We start from the raw sequence: 17,569 nt of genomic DNA on the forward strand, positions 1-17,569 counted from the left end.
TTAAGGAACAGTTTGAATTCATGGTGAACATAAATTGAAATACTTTCAGTAAATAACAAAATTAAAATGTGTCTTTTCCCTAAATGAAAGACTATTTGATACTTTATTGTATCTGCCTTGAAATTAAGTTCATTTTCTTTTTTTCCCTTCAAAGTATTGTGTATGGATGCAAAGATCAATTTTGACTCTAATTCAGCCTATCGCCAAAAGAAAATCTTTGATCTACAAGACTGGACCCAGGAAGATGAAAGAGACAAAGATGCTGCTAAGGCAAATCTCAACTACATTGGCCTTGATGGAAATATAGGCTGCCTAGGTACCATGTGTTTTTATGTTATAGTTGGATTCACTAAGTTTAATTAGGATTTACTAAGTTTAATTTATTTTCTCTATGTTTGTTGCTTATACAAATCATTTCCCCCATATAGTAAATGGTGCTGGTTTGGCTATGGCCACAATGGATATAATAAAACTTCATGGAGGGACTCCAGCCAACTTCCTTGATGTTGGTGGTGGTGCTACAGTCCATCAAGTAACAGAAGCGTTTAAGCTTATCACTTCAGATAAAAAGGTAAGGGCACTGCTTGATGTATTTTTATATCATATAAGTATATAAAATAAATACATTGAAAAAAATGTGTGTTTTTTATATCTTAGAATTCATATATGTGTCTTTTAATATATATATTTTGAGTCCTTTTTTGCCATATCTTGAATTTCTTTTGCAATTCACCAAGATACTCTTCTAAAACATTCATTTTAATGTTTGTTTAATCTGTCATTATAAATGTGCCATAATTTAGAGCTATGTATTTATTAATGATTATCAAAGTACAAGGGATGTTAATTATCATAATTCAAAAGACCTATGTATTATTAATCACTAGATATTTGTTAAGGAATATATCTATTGTGCAGCCAATGTATATTTTGTAAGGCTTTCAAAAAAGATAATAATCTCTGTGGAACTAGTCTTACTGGATTTAGGCTGAGAATTCTTCATTGTTAGGGTTCATATCTCATTAATTGTTGCTTCTCCTAGTGTCTGGTAAAATGCCTAGTACATACTGGATGTAGACTGAGAATTCTTCATTGTTAGAGATCATATCTTACTCATTGTTGCTTCTAGTGTCTGGTAAAATGCCCAGAACATATGTAGGTCATTAATCAATATTTATTATTGGTGATGCTGCTGACAATGTATATTTTTATTTGTGGTGTTAGACCGTAGAATTGTTTAAAATAGAAATTTATTTCACTGCCTTCCCTTTGAGTCTACAGACTTATTTTCCATATTAATTAATTTTGCAAAGAGGATTGAACTAAAATGAGTTGTAAAATGTGTGTTATTTCCCTTGTTTAATAATTACTCAAAAAATGTAAACATTTTATGGGAACTATCTGTAGCTTGTTTTGACTTGAGAAGCATAGTATTAAAGACAATCTAATTATCTAACTTACTAAGGTGAATTAGAATTCTAGTTGCTTATTTTTCTAAGCATGGCTTTTAGGGCCGAGGTGCAAAAATGGAGAAAAGTATATGAAGAGTTACAGTATAGGGGACTGACGTGATGGGCATCAGAGTTGGAAATAGAATGGGAACGCACTCTGTCAATGTAGATAGCATTGAATTGGCCATATATTTTGTGATGATCACTGTGCTTGGACTTGGGAATACATGGGCCCTTCTCTTAAGTTACTTGCAGTTTTAGTGGGGTGATGGAGGACAGAAGGCAGAGACAATAACTGGGAGAATCAGGGTGGCCTTCACTGAATGGATGTTACTTTGTGCAGTCTTGAAAATTAAATGAGGGCACGAGGAAGAAAATATACAAAGACATGGAATCCAGAGAGTGCCATTATGTTCATTATGTAAAGAATACGGCATTATTGGGATAAATGATAAGAGATGATGTTAGCAGATTGCGACCACATTTGTGAAGATCCCTATATCTGTAGTTAAGGAGGTTGGATTTTTAACTCCCTACCCCACCACATACACAAATACATATATTTATCCCCTGTCTTTTTGTTTTTTATTTTAAAGAAAATTTTAGAAGAAGATTAGTAGAGAGTGAAACGAAGAGTAGGGAGACACTGACAGGAGAGATCAATTCGGAAGAGAATTCATTTGTTATGAATTCTCTTGTCATGGAAGAGATCCCTGACAAAGACAGTATCAGTAAGAAGAAAGCAAAGAAACAAACGAACCTAATTTAGAGGCGTTTCTGAGATGAGTTCCTTAAATTCATTTTTTTCTTTTCTTTCCTGAGAGCCTCATAGAAGCGTTGTTTAAGTTAACGTTAGGACTTTGGGCTGGGGAGAATCACTGGATGGTGATGCCTTTCATACTGTCAGAGGCAAAGTAAAGGAATAGGTATTTCAGACGAATGTCAAGTTTGGATTGTGGTGACTGTATCTAGTAGACAGTTCGTTGAAAAGATACTGTATTTCCTATAGTGGAGAAAAGTTGGAAGTCTCAGGAGTTGGTGAGGTGATCCATGCAAGTGAGATAAGGAACCAAGAATGGAACCTGGCCCCTCCATTCTTGTTGAAGGGTTGAATAGAGAAGGAAAACACAAATGAAAAACAGAGAACAAATGACAGAGATAGGAGCAGATCAGGAGAGAGTGGTGACTTCGAAGGGCCGAAGTGAAGAGTTTTGAGAAGTAAGGCATTGGGAGACGATGTCAAATGCTTGTGGGGAGCATTCAGACAGAGTAGGGACTGAAAGAGACCAGTGGGAACCTTAGTAAGAATAGTCGAACAGATCGGGGCATAGGCCAGATTATAATGGATTGATCTGATGAGGAATTGAGGGAGTAGAGACATCCAGGAGAGATTACTCTTCCAGGACTTTTTTCTTATTAAACAAAGGCATGGAAGGGGTGTAGTATTATGAGCCGAAGGCAGTAGGGTTGAGGAGAGTTTTGTGATGTATGTTTTCTTGCTTGTTGAGAAGATCAATAAGATGAGCTGTTTCTAGTTGGAGGAAGAAAAGAGGGTTGAAAATAAAGAGAGTGAATGTGGCTAGAAGCATGATGACCTGAAGAAATACAATATAGTAAGTAAATGGAGATAATCATCTCTTTCAGGTTAGCTTTGGAAGGGTGGTTACTCTTTCCTGAGGTGCTACTAGAAAGGAAGGTTGTATGCTAAAAGTTAGAGAGCTTGAGTGGGGATAGGAGGCTTATGAATAGAGTTAAACCATACGAAGTTGAGGATTGCTGATGAATCATTATTTTATTGCTCTTCAGGTTATGCTAGTGTTATCAGTTTTGTTTGAGTTTTTACTTTTCCTTGAATAAACTATGGCTGGAATCATCCAAAGACGCATTGTTTGAAGTAGCATGGCAGAAGAATAGGTATGGTAGAAGTGAGCAGGCAGGTGGCAGTGTCAATTGCTCAGTCATATATTCCAGGCTCTATAGTGAAGGAAGTCAGATCCATTACGAGCTGATAGACTAGAAGATTACAAAGGGATTGAGGGACTAGAGGCTTTTAAGAGGAAAAGATTGGGTATGATAGAACTAGAGGTAAAAGGCATTAAAGTGAAAGGGGAGGAGGTTGAGCAGAGAATGAGATTTATACATTTGATATTCTAGAGGGCACTCATTCTGGTCTAGTTTAGGATTTATTCATGGTAGTAATTACTTTAAATGGGCTACAGGTGAAAGTGGCTTGGTAGAGTAAAGATCCAATAAGACTGGAGTGTTTGATGGTGCCTAGTGGTAAATATGAAAACTATCCAGAATGAGGAGAGAAGGAGAGAGATGAGAGATGCCAAAGGCTACTATTAGTTCTAGTCTATTATGAATTCCAGAGCTTCATTTCTTGAAGGTCTGGGAATAATAGTGGTAAGGTAAACAATGTGTAGTATAGCTCAGGGTGTCTCAACTGTTTTCATGGCATGACATTCCCAGAAGATATTTCGGTGGGGCTTTCGAGGTAGATGGAGATTGCTTGTAGTCAGAGTTCACTGGCCCTGAGGCTCCTGCTGCCCTAGAACGTTCCTAGCTGCCCCAAGAATTGAAGGGAACAATATTTTGGTGTATCTACAACCCATTTTTTTTTGTTCTTTGTTTTTTTTTTTTTTGAGACAGAATTTCTCTCTTTGTTGCCCAGGCTGGAGTGCAGTGGTGGTATCTCGCCTCACTGCAATGTCTGCCTCCTGGGTTCAAGCGAGTCTCCTGCCTCAGCCTCTCGAGTAGCTGGGATTATAGGCATGTGCCACCATGCCAAGCTAATTTTATGTTTTTAGTAGAGGCGGGGTTTCGCCATGTTGGTCTAGCTGGTCTCAAACTCCTGACCTCAGGTGATCCGCCTGCCTTAGCCTCCCAAAGTGCTGGGGGGATTACAGGCATGGGCCACTTTGCCCGGCCCTCTGCAGCCCATTTCAGTCTCACTGTTTGAGAAGCTCTGGTGTAGCTGAGTGAACTAATCCCTCTTTTTTTAAAAAAGGAAGATTATTTGGAAAGGATCGGAGAAAACTGACTCAGAACTGTCATTGTGATGGTGAAAGAATACTGACCAAAACAGGCCCTGAGATTTGAATGTGAAATGTAGCCAGAAGAGGGCCATACAGAAGTTGGGTGAATCTTAGGGCCTAGTTTGTGTGAAAAGTTGATTGCATTGACAGGGATTATTTTGCATTGAGCAGTTTATGCACACCTACCTTCAAAGGCCAAGGGATTTGAGAGGCCAAAGAAAGAGGCTGGCAAATCCAGTTCTCAGAAAGAAACTAAATTTATGTAGGGACTTAAAAACAGAAGCTATGGCTTGGGCAGCTGTGAGATGGTGGATCCCCACACTTGCCCTCCAGAAAGTATCCTTCATATTAGTGAGCTTTTTTTTTTTTTTTTTGGTAACACCTGTGCAGCTGGTCATGTTTCAGACCCTCTTGTCAAACTCATGACCATTGGGGAAGTTAGGTAAACATCTTTATGAGGGGTCATTTATGCTACAGGCATTGTTTCTTTATAAGGGTTATCTATGCTACAGGCAGTGTTTCTTGACCTTGCCGCAGAAGGCCTTGCTCTGCAGTAGTCAAATATTGGTCATTATGGCAGTTTCGCTTCAAGATGGTGTTACTCTTGCCATGAAACACACCCTTTTCCTACAAGGATAGATGAAGAAATGATAGGTGACAAACACTAAATTGGAGATCTTGCTCATGAGACTATCTTATAATATGATCTGGGGGTAGTCCTGTTGGTGAATGGCCAAGTTTAACAGGAGAAAGTAAATGGTATTAGATTCCCTTATTCATATGATATATAGTAGAGAAGGAAATGTGAACCAGGTGTTGAAATTACCCAAGGAGGTGGAAATAAGTCCTGGTGAGCAGTGGACTACACAGGCTTCAATAAAGAGAGCTAGAGGAGGGTATGGTGGTTTGGTCTGAAAATCTTTCTGTCAAATTAATGTTTATCATGAAGCACATATACTAGTATTTTTGGGGAAAAGAATTTAAATTTCTTTTAAATTTTAATCTATCAGAACGTTTTATTCATAGGTACTGGCTATTCTGGTCAACATTTTTGGAGGAATTATGCGCTGTGATGTTATTGCACAGGGTATAGTCATGGCAGTAAAAGATTTGGAAATTAGAATCCCTGTTGTGGTACGGTTACAAGGTGAGTGTAAAAGGTATCTTGCAATTGTTCCTAATTCCTTAAAAGTTCACATTTCCATGGAGTTCAGTTCATTAAAATGTAGTTTTAAAATAGCTGTGTCTTTGAAAGTGTTACCTAATATGAAATTTAAAAACTACAGTTTTAAAAAAAATTTAACATTGGGGCAAAAATGTATATAGTTTTGCTTGGTATAATTTGATATACTTTTTATTTGTTGTGATTTGTCTTGAATTCTGATTTGCCTGAATTACCGGGGCTTTTACAGTATTTTCTTTGATTTAGAAGCATTTATACTAAATGATGGAAGTCTCCTCTGTTGAGGTTTCATTCTTGTACCATGTTTTGGCAAAAATTTCAAATGCTTTTATGTGTGTATTTAAAACATTTATATCTGCATAAATTATTTACAGGTACACGGGTCGATGATGCTAAGGCACTGATAGCAGACAGTGGACTTAAAATACTTGCTTGTGATGACTTGGATGAAGCTGCTAGAATGGTAAATGGGCTATGTTAATCTAAGGAGGATTTATATACAAATTCTAAAATGAACCTGATTATTAATACAGCTAATAATTTGTGCTTCAGCTAAATATTATGAGTATAATGAATGGTTAAAGAAAACAGTTATTTATGACACTTGTTGAAAGATGCTAAGGCAGACTTTATTCAGGTGGACTGTTGCAATAAGCATAGAGACTACTGCAGTGGAGTTTTGCAGTAGGGGAGAAAGATTGGGCCCAACTCCAAATACAACAAGGAAAAGTGGCAATTTGTAATCAAGGAAGAAGGCAGTGGATGAAAATTACTGAAAGGACACATCATGGGTAAGGGAGGATCCTGGCTAAACTGACTTAAGCAAGATTCTTGCTAAAATTGGACTCTGCAGGGAAAAATACAAAAGTCTAAACGTTAGGGCCAAGTTGAAAAGACAGTTAAGAGTAGTCTTTGGGAGGCTGACACAGGAGGATTGCTTGAGGTCAAGAGTTTGAGGCCAGGTGCAGTGGCTCAAGCCTGTGATCCCAGCACTTTGGGAGGCCGAGGCAGGTGGATCACGAGGTCAACAGATCGAGACCAGCCTGGTCAACATGGTGAAACACCGTCTCTACTAAAAATACGAAAAATTAGCTGGGCATGGTGGCGCGTGCCTGTAATCCCAGCTACTCAGGAGGCTGAGGCAGGAGAATTGCCTTAACCCAGGATGCAGAGGTTGCGGAGAGCCGAGATCGTGCCATTGCACTCCAGACTGGGTAACAAGAACGAAACTCCATCTCAAAAAAAAAAAAAAGAGTTTGAGACTAGCCTGGGCAATATAGCACGACCTGTCTTCACACACACACACACACACACGCATACATATGTGTGTATATATATATATATATATATTCAAATATGTGTGTGTGTGTGTGTATATATATATATATATTCAATAAATACATATTGAAGAAAACAAAAGAGAGTTTGGTCAAGGAGAGAATCTTTGTCAGAATGTCTTATACCTGTGATCATCTTGGACAACAGTCAGCTCCTGCCCAATCTTGTTTCATCTGTAGTCTTACTTCCTTCCACAACTATGATTATTTTCAAGCAAATCCCAGGCGTTATATCATTTCATATATTGTCATCATGTATCTATAAAAGATAAAGGTATTGATAATGGTATAAAGGAATTACTGTTACTTGTTTTAGATGGGGTAATGTTATTATGATTATGTTTTATAAAAAAGAATATAGTCCTTGTTGAAATTTCTGATTCTCTCATATCGTTTGTCTAAGTTCCTTGTTAGGATCAGAATAAGGCTCTGCATTGCAGTTGGTTAATAATGTCACTAAGTTTCTTAATCTGTTTTCCTCTTTTAAAAAATTTTTTTTCTGTGGTTTATTCATTGAAAAATCCAGATTCATGGTCCTGTTAAGTTTCTCATAGTCTGGATTTTAATGGTTGCATCTTTAGGGTGTCATTTATTTAATATGTTCTCTGCCCTCTCTATTTTCTATAAACTGAGAGTTCAGTCTATAGGCTTGACCATTTTCATATTTGATTTTGGGGAGGAGGGAACAAGAATATTTCATAGCTGGTATTGTCTAATTTAATCAAAAGGTATACAGTGTTAGAACTTTCTGTGGCATTACTAGCCATTGACATGATAACTTAGATCCAGTATTTTGTTTGTGTTGCAAAGTGGTGCTATTCTGCCATTCTTCACTTATTACATGTAATGCTTCTAAAAAGTAAAACTTCTGCGTTTCAACCATTTGTTACCATGGAGTACATTTTGCATAGGAAAAGTGAGATAATTACCTGATTCTTTGCATTTATCAACCGGTTTTCAAAATAATGATTGTTCTATTATGTTTAATAAAGGTGACCCAGGCTTTTTTTGTTTTTATTTTTTATTTTCAGGTGTGTGTGTATACACACACACACGTACATGTGTGCTCTACTGGCAGACTATTTTGAACCCATGATTTAAACATTTGATGTTCAGTTCATATAAGTTGTTACTGATTGAAATTGTCCAGCCTTTGGCCATTGGGAACGCCTCCTCAGGTTAACTGCTGCATCCTTCTGACATGCCCTCTCTCTGTTAAGATGAAATGTTTCAGGCTCATCTTTACATTTCTTGAGTCAGACTTGAATCAGCCCAGTGGTATTTAGAGACCACAATTTGGGCTTTATGAGTATTCGTGGATACTGGGTTGATTATTGTTTCTGGGCTTTTAAGTGGCAAGTCTGAGAAAATATGTATTTTTAAAAACAGATAATACTTGAGTTTATACTGATATTTTCAGTGGAAGTCCAGGAATATAGATTTTTTTTTTTCTTATCTGACATTTGTTTCTGCCTTCTTTCATGCCATACTATCATAATTATTTATTTAAGCTATGTCCCTTAGTACAGATATGACAGTTTTATAATAAGAATACCAACAGTCTGATTACAGAAAGAAATTATGTCTGCATTTCTTTCTTTCTTTTTTTTTTTTATTGCATTTTAGGTTTTGGGGTACATGTGCAGAACATGCAAGATAGTTGCATAGGTACACACATGGCAGTGTGTTTTGCTGCCTTCCTCCCCTTCACCCACATTTGGCATTTCTCCCCAGGCTATCCCTCCCCAGCTCCCCCACCACCACTGTCCCTCCCGTATTCCCCCAGTGTGTAGTACTCCCTTCCCTGTGTCCATGTGTTCTCATTTTTCATCACCCACCTATGATTCAGAATATGCGGTATTTCATTTTCTGCAGAATATGCGGTATTTCATTTTCTGTTCTTGTGTCAGTTTGCTGAGAATGATGTTCTCCAGATTCATTTATGTCCCTACAAAGGACACGAACTCATCATTTTTTATTGCTGCATAATATTCCATGGTGTATATGTGCCACATTTTCCCAATCCAGTCTATCATTAATGGGCATTTGGGTTGGTTCCAGGTCTTTGCTATTGTAAACAGTGCTGCAATGAACATTCGTGTGCATGTGTCCTTATAGTAGATCGATTTATAGTCCTTTGGATATATACCCAGTAATGGGATTGCTAGTCAAATGGAATTTCTATTTCTAAGGCCTTGAGGAATCTCCACACTGTCTTCCACAATGGTTGAACTAATTTACACTCCCAACAACAGTGTAAAAGTGTTCCTATTTCTCCACATCCTCTCTAGCATCTGTTGTCTCGAGATTTTTTAATGATTGCCATTCTAACTGGCGTGAGATGGCATCTCAATGTGGTTTTGATTTGCATCTCTCTAATGACTAGTGATGATGAGCATTTTTTCATATGTTGGTTGGCCTCATGTATGTCTTCTTTTGTAAAGTGTCTGTTCATATCCTTTGCCCATTTTTGAATGGGCTGGTTTGTTTTTTTTCTTGTAAATCTGTTTGAGTTCTTTGTAAATTCTGGATATCAGCCTTTTGTCAGATGGGTAAACTGCAAAAGTTTTTTCCCATTCTGTTGGTTGCCGATTCACTCTAATGACTGTTTCTTTTGACATGCAGAAGCTGTGGAGTTTGATTAGGTCCCATTTGTCTATTTTGGCTTTTGTTGCCAATGCTTTTGGTGTTTTGTTCATGAAATCCTTGCCTACTCTGTTTGTGTCCTCTCTTATTTCGTTGAGCAGCGGTTTGTAGTTCTCCTTGAAGAGGTTCCTTACGTTCCTTGTTAGTTGTATTTCTAGGCATTTTATTTTCTTTGTAGTAATTGTGAATGGCAGTTCGTTCTTGATTTGGCTCTCTTTGAGTCTGTTATTGGTGTATAGAAATGCTTGTGATTTTTGCACATCGATTTTGTATCCTGAGACTTTGCTGAAGTTGCTTATCAGTTTCAGGAGATTTGGGGCTGAGACGATGGGGTCTTCTAGATACACAATCATTTTGTCTGCAAATAGAGGCAATTTGGCTTCCTCCTTTTCTTTTTGAATACACTTTATTTCTTTTTCTTGCCTGATTGCTCTGGCTAGAACTTCCAGTACTATATTGAATAGGAGTGGTGAGAGAGGGCATCCTTGTCTAGTGCCAGATTTCAAAGGGAATGCTTCCAGTTTTTGCCCATTCAGTATGATATTGGCTGTTGGTTTGCCGTAAATAGCTTTTATTATTTTGAGATACGTTCCATCAATACTGAGTTTATTGAGGGTTTTTAGCATAAAGGGCTGTTGAATTTTGTCAAAGGCCTTCTCTGCATCAGTTATAATCATGTGGTTTTTATTTTTGATTCTGTTTACGTGGTGAATTACGTTTATAGACTTGCGTATGTTGAACCAGCCTTGCATCCCTGGGATGAATCCTACTTGATCATGGTGGATAAGCTTTTTGATGTGCTGTTGTAATTGGCTTCCCAGTATTTTATTGAAGATTTTTGTATCTATGTTCATCATGGACATTGGCCTGAAGTTTTCTTTTCTTTTTCAGTCTCTGCCGGGTTTTGGTATCAGGATGATGTTGTTCTCATAAAATTGATTTGGGAAGGATTCCCCTTTTTGGATTGTTTGGAATAGTTTTAGGAGGTATGGTAACAGTTGCTCTTTGTGTGTCTGGTGGAATTTGGCTGTGAACCCATCAGGACCTGGGCTTTTTTTGTGTGGTAGGCTCCTAATTGCTGCCTCAACTTCAGATCTTGTTATTGGTGTATTCATGGTTTCGACTTTTTCCTGGTTTAGGCTTGGGAGGATGCAAGTGTCCAGGAATTTATCAGTTTCTTCCAGGTTTACTAGTTTATGTGCATAGAGTTGTTTGTAATATTCTCTGATGATCGTTTGAATTTCTGTGGAATCTGTGGTGATTTCCCCTTTATCATTTTTAATTGCATCTATTTGGTTATTCTCTCTCTCTTTTTTTTTTTTTTAATTATTCTGGCTAGTGGTCTATTTTGTTGATTTTTTCTAAAAACTAGCTTCTGGATTTATTGATTTTTTTTGAAGAGTTTTTTGTGTCTCTGTCTCCTTCAGTTCTGCTCTGATCTTAGTTATTTCTTGTCTTCTGCTATCTTTTGAGTTGTTTTGATTTTGCTCCTCTGGCTCTTTCAATTTTGACGATAAGGTGTCAATTTTGGATCTCTCCACTCTTCTCATGTGGGCACTTATTGCTATATATTTTCCTCTAGAGACTGCTTTAAATGTGTCCCAGAGATGCTGGTATGTTGTGTCTTTGTTTTCGTTGGTTTAAAAGAACTTCCTTATTTCTGTCTTCATTTCACTGTTTATTCAGTCAACATTCAAGAGCCAGTTGTTCAGTTTCCATGAAGCTCTGCGGTTCTGAGTTAGTTTCTGAATTCTCAGTTCTAACTTGATTGCACTGTGGTCTGAGAGACTGTTTGTTATAATTTCTGTTATTTTGCATTTGCTGAGGAGTGCTTTACTTCCAATTATGTGGTCAATTTTAGAGTAGGTGTGATGTGGTGCTGAGAAGAATGTATATTCTGTGGATTTGGGGTGGAGAGTTCTGTAAATGTCTATCAGGTTTGCTTGTTCCAGGTCTGAGTTCAAGTCCTGGATATCCTTGTTAATTTTCTGTCTGGTTGATCTGTCTAATATTGACAGTGAAGTGTTAAAGTCTCCCACTATTATTGTGTGGGAGTCTAAGTCTCTTTGTAGGTCATTAAGAACTTGCCTTATATATCTGGGTGCTCCTGTATTGGGTTCATATATATTTAGGATCGTTACCTCTTCTTGTTGTATCGATCCTTTTACCATTGTGTAATGTCCTTCTTTGTCTCTTTTGATCTTTGTTGCTTTAAAGTCTATTTTATCAGAGACAAGAATTGTAACTCCTGTTTTTTTTTTGTTCTCCATTTGCTTGGTAAATCTTCATCCATCCCTTTATTTTGAGCCTTTGTGTATCCTTGCATGTGAGATGGGTTTCCTGGATACAGCACACCGATGAGTTTTGGCTTTTTAGTGAATTTGCCAGTCTGTGTCTTTTGATTGGTGCATTTAGCCCATTTACATTTAGGGTTAATATTGCTATGTATGAATTTGATACTGCCATTTTGATGCTAGCTGGCTATTTTGCCCATTAGTTGATACAGATTCTATTGATGCTCTTTATCCTTTGGTGTGTTTTTGGAGTGGTTGGTACTGGTTGTTCCTTTTATGTGTAGTGCCTCTTTCAGGAACTCTTGTAAAGCAGGCCTGGTGGTGACAAAATCTCTGAGTACTTGCTTGTTTGCAAAGGATTTTATTTTTCCACTTATGAAGCTGAATTTGGCTGGATATGAAATTCTGGGTTCTAAGTTCTTTTCTTTAAGGATGTTGAATATTGGCCCCCACTCTCTTTTGGCTTGTAGGGTTTCTGCCGAGAGATCTGCTGTGAGTCTGATGGGCTTTCCTTTGTGGGTAACATGACCTTTCTCTCTGGCTGCCCTTAGCATTTTCTCCTTCATTTCAACCCTGGTGAATCTGATGATTATGTGTTTTGGGGTTGCTCTTCTTGCAGAATATCTTTGTGGTGTTCTCTGTATTTCCTGGACTTGAATATTGGCCTGCCTTTCTAGGTTGGGGAAGTTTTCCTGGATAATATCCTGAAGAGTATTTTCCAGCTTGGATTCATTCTGTCACATTCAGGTACACCTATCAAATGTAGATTAGGTCTCTTCACATAGTCCCACATTTCTTGGAGACTTTGTTTATTCCTTTTTGTGCATTTTTTCTCTAATCTTGCCTTCTCGTTTTATTTCATTGAGCTGATCTTCGACCTGTGATATCCTTTCTTCTGCTTGTTCAATTCGGCTATTGAAACTTGTGCATGCTTCATGAAGTTCTCGTGTTGTGTTTTTCAGCTCCATCAATTCACTCATATTCTTCTCTACGTTGTCCATTCTTGTTATCATTTCCTCAAATCTTTTTTCAAGGTTCTTAGTTTTTTTGCATTGAGTTAGAACATATTCTTTTAGCTCACAGATGTTTCTCATTACCCACCTTCTGAATTCTGATTCTGTCATTTCATCACACTCATTCTCCATCCAGCTTTGTTCCCTTGCTGGTGAGGAGTTGTGATCCCTTATAGGAGGAGAGGTGTTCTGGTTTCGGGTGTTTTCCTCCTTTTTGCGCTGGTTTCTTCCCATCTTTGTGGATTTATTCACCTGTCGTCTGTGTAGTTGCTGATTTTCAGATTAGGTCTCTGAGTGGACATCCAGGTTGTTGATGATGAAGTTATTTCTGTTTCTTAGTTTTCCTTCTAACAGTCTGGCCCCTCTGCTTTAGGACTGCTGAGGTCCACTCCAGGCCCTGCTTGCCTGGGAATCACCTGCAGCAGCTGCAGAACAGGAAGGGTTGCTACCAGTTTCTTCTTCTGCTATCTTTGTCCCAGAATGATGCCTGCCAAATGTCAGTCTGATCAATCTTTTTTGAGGTGACTCTTTGGATATATTGGGGTCAGGGAGTTGCTTGAGGAGACAGTCTGTTCTTTATAGGAGCTCAAGTGTTGAGCTGTGAGCTTCATTGTTCATTCAGAGCTGCTAGGCAGGTATGTTTAAGTCTGCTGCAGCAGAACTCATAAACCTACTTTTCTTCCCCCAGGTGCTCTGTCCTGGGGAGTTAGGGGTTTATTTATGAATATCCGTTGTGCTGCTGCCTTTTTTTTTTTTTTTTCAGGGCTGCCCTGCCCAGGAAGGAGGCAGCCTAGTCACTGTCTGCCTGCAGAGGCTTTGCTGAGCTGCTGTGGGCTCCTCCCTGCTGCCATGTGAGCTTCCCTGTAGTCCTGTTTATATGGGTGTGGTTAGAACTACCTCGGCAATGGTGGCTCACCTCTGTAATGGCGGACTCTGTCTGTTATGGCGGGTTGCCTCGGCAACGGCAGGCTGCCTCAGCAATGGCAGAGTACCTCCATAGTGGTGGAGTGCCTCAGTAATGGAGGACGCCCCTCCCCCACCGAGTTGCACTGTCCTGGGGTCAGCTGTGCTTGCCATGAAACTCTCAATCTCGAGTGTTTCCAATTGCTGTTTTGTTTGTTTTTGTGGGGGTGGGACCCGCCAAGCCTGATCACCTGGCTCCCTACCTCAGAGCCTTTTTTTTAAGTTGAATGGTTAACTTTCTCCCAGGTCTTCCAGTCGCCTGCTGAAAGGGCGCTGGGATCTGTGTGATTTTCCGTGCGGCGACCCACTACGCTGGCTGAAACAACGGCACTGCCCGGGAATCTCCTGGCTCCCTGTTTCAGACCCGTTTAATCAGGTGAATGGGCAAATCTGCCTTCTTGGAGCGCCAATTGCCCGCTTAAAAGGGCAACCAGACCAGTGTATTTTGTATGGAGAGGTGCTGCGCCGGGGCGCTGGCAAAACAGCCGGGGCGCTGGCAAAACAGCCGCGCCAGCCGGAACAGCCATGCCGGCCGAAACAGCCACGCCGGCCGAAACAGCCACGCCGGCTGAAACAGCCATGCTGGCCACAACAGCAGCGCTGATGACCCGTAGGGCTCCTCCACCTGGGAATCTCCTGGTCTGTGGGCAATAAAGATCCGTCTGGAAATGCGGTGTCCACTTACCCTCTGCGCTTTCACTGGGAGCTGCAATCCTGAGCTGCTCCTAAAGGGCCATCTTTCCAGAGTCCACTTTTAATGGCCAGTGCCCAAGAGTCAGTGAGAGCTCAAACCTCTTGGCCAAGAACAAAGGGTGGTCAACATTTTTATACCAGTTTAGGGTCAAGGGGCGGTATTATTCAGATTATTATAGAAGCAGAAGGAGCAGGTTAGGGGAAGGGGGGATTCCTAACAACAAAATTCTATTTAAAGTTGTTTTTTACTCAGGACAGGTACAGGATGTATGGGCCAGTGGGCCCCGTTTCTCAGAAAATTGTTTACAAAGATGCCAGGTGTCTTAGACCACAAGCTCTTGGAACAGAATGCCCTACATAGCTCAGGGTGGGCAAAATGGAATTGGTAGGATTGTTCAGTGTATTCATCACAGCCAAACTAAGATATTTCAAGCTCACTGTAACCTCTGCCTCCTGGTTCAAGCAATTCTTGTGTCTCAGCCTCCCAAGTACCTGGAACTACAGGTGTGTGCCACCATGCCCAGCTGATTTTTGTATTTCTAGTAGAGATGGGTTTTTGCCATGTTGGCCAGGCTGGTCTTGAACTCCTGACCTCATATGATCTGCCCATCTCAGCCTCCCAAAATGCTGGGATTACATGCATGAGCCACCACACCCAGGCAGACTCTTGAATTTGCTGTCATGTCACAAGAATAATAAAAGTTTTATATCCTTGTTTGGGAAAGTACTTACTGGTAAATAAAATTTAACTGTAGTTTAGAGACAGAACATTTTAAACTCAAAACTGAGTTAAAATTAAAGATTTTGGGCAAGGGAATAGTAGGAGTAAATATTTCAGAAAGCCTGTTTTGACTTTGAGATGTGGGATATATTGAAGGGAAGAGATGAGAGATAGTAGGAGTCCATCTAGTGCAATACTTAGATATGAGGTAAGGTGAAGGTAATAAATAGGTTATAACTTGTAGGTTATAACTTGTCTCTGAAAGTATACTTTTTTGCAATGAAAGCTTGAGTTAAAAAAAAGCTTGGAGGACATGGAAAAGGAGAAGAGCTGATAGGACCTTGATCAAATAGATCATGATGTAAATGTGAACAGTTGATTTAAGTTGTGAATACAGTGTTTTTTATTGACTGGGAGATTATAGAAGTCATAACAATAATAATATTGAATGTGATGATATAAGCAGTCACTACCATTTATTATTTACTGTGCATGCAATGCTAAGCTGTTTTCTTCAAGGATTATCTCATTTAATATGAGTTTGGTGGTAAAATTTCCATTTTTACAGATGAAGAAACAGGCTAGATAAGTTACCTTATTCAAGTTTATATGTCATAAGCATCAGAGGGGGGATTTTAATCCAAGATACCTAACTTCGAAACTATTTTACTGGAGAAGAGAGAAGCTGAGGGTTTGTTTTTTTTTTTTGGTGCTAAACATGTCTAAATTTGTATAATGTTTTTTATGGTAACAGGTGGATATTTTAGATAGATTGGAACTCAGGTTAGCAATTGTTAACTTACTGACAAAAAGTAAAATACTAACTACTAGACCCAAACTCTTATCCCAATATTTTAAGATTGTATACTTCTTTCAAAACAAGTATCCAACAAAACACTCACTCTTTCTGTCTTTAAGATAAAATTTAGAATAAGATATATATACACACATATATAATCTTGTATAATACATATATATATATAGTCCTAACAGGTGGTATAACAGCTTAATCAGAAAGTAATTGAAATTTGGGCTATGATGAATGTCAGACTTTCATTATCTTTTGAGAGTGTCATTTGCTTATAAGAATGTAATGTGATTTATAGCAACGTCAGAATAGCCCAGGTGTTTAAATGGAAAAGATTGAGTGAACATTAATTTTGCATTGACCTATAGTTCTGAATTTACCTTTTGGTGAAAATTCTTTGTTCTTTTCTTTTAGGTAGTAAAGCTCTCTGAAATAGTGACCTTAGCAAAGCAAGCACATGTGGATGTGAAATTTCAGTTGCCAATATGATATGAAAACCCAGTGGATGGCTGAAGATGTTACATGTGCTGTAATCATTAAGAATACTGTGTTCTGTGTTATTGTTCTTTTTAGTGTGTGGAGATTGTAATTTCCATCTAGGCACATAAACACTTAAAAGCACTTGGTCTGCATTTAATTCTACCATTCAGAATGAACTGTTTGTACGAAGCATGAATAATGCTGGTATCTTCTTTCTTTTGTCGCAACCAGTCTTTTTTCTTCTTCTACAAAATGTAACCTACAATATGCCAGTTTATTATTGTTGGATACAAAGTTCTTCATTGATAAGAGCCCTATAAATAAAATAAATATGAAGATAAAACTTTATTCTTTAGTGTTAAAATACAGTATATCCAATAACTAGCCTCATTAGTAGAGCAGTATGTTAAAACAATGTTTTATGTAAAAAGTGTTTATCTTCAGCACCAAATGCATAATAAATGTATCAATCACTATTTATAAACAGCTTTCAAACACTCCTCAGAATATTATTCTAAGTATTTTGATGAAGTAACGGTAATTATGTAAACATTGTTTTAATCATTAGAAACACTGATAACCGCAAGTCTTTTTGATTCTGTGGTATTAAGAAACACCTGTAGGTTTGTTTCAAATAAAGACATATTTACCAAGGACTTGTAGACAAAATTAAGAATGTCAATTTAAGTTAATAAAAATCTCCCAGTGTGATTTGGAGTAATGGTTTTTGTTTGCTTGTCTTGAAGTAAATACAGTAGAAGTTGATGTGTTCATTATTGCACTATAGAGATCTAATATAACCAATTCGTAGATTATATACTTGGCATGGCGGTGATTTGTTTTCTTTTGTTTTTGAGTCAGGGTCTCGCTCTGTTGCCCAAGCTGGAGTACAGTGGTATAATCATAGGTCACTGCAACCTCTGTCTCCTGGGCTCAAGTGAT

At 38.5% G+C, this 17,569-nt stretch overlaps 1 protein-coding gene across 3 annotated transcripts in view; it reads left to right on the top strand.

The window, feature by feature from the left end:
- The window catches only part of SUCLA2 (succinate-CoA ligase ADP-forming subunit beta), a 49,335-nt gene extending 31,997 nt beyond the window's left edge, over window positions 1–17,338 (top strand). For all 3 annotated transcript variants that reach the window (XM_035298197.3, XM_017971494.4, XM_035298204.3), the window contains 5 exons: window positions 155–316; window positions 429–571; window positions 5,516–5,636; window positions 6,047–6,135; window positions 16,562–17,338. In XM_035298197.3, the coding sequence (XP_035154088.1) occupies window positions 155–316; window positions 429–571; window positions 5,516–5,636; window positions 6,047–6,135; window positions 16,562–16,636 (590 nt within the window). In that variant the 3' untranslated portion in view covers window positions 16,637–17,338. The remainder of the gene's footprint in view (window positions 1–154; window positions 317–428; window positions 572–5,515; window positions 5,637–6,046; window positions 6,136–16,561) is intronic.
- Window positions 17,339–17,569: the final 231 nt, after the last annotated feature.

Source organism: Callithrix jacchus, chromosome 1 (genome assembly GCF_049354715.1).
Source record: "Callithrix jacchus isolate 240 chromosome 1, calJac240_pri, whole genome shotgun sequence".
Taxonomy (NCBI): Eukaryota; Metazoa; Chordata; class Mammalia; order Primates; family Cebidae; genus Callithrix; species Callithrix jacchus.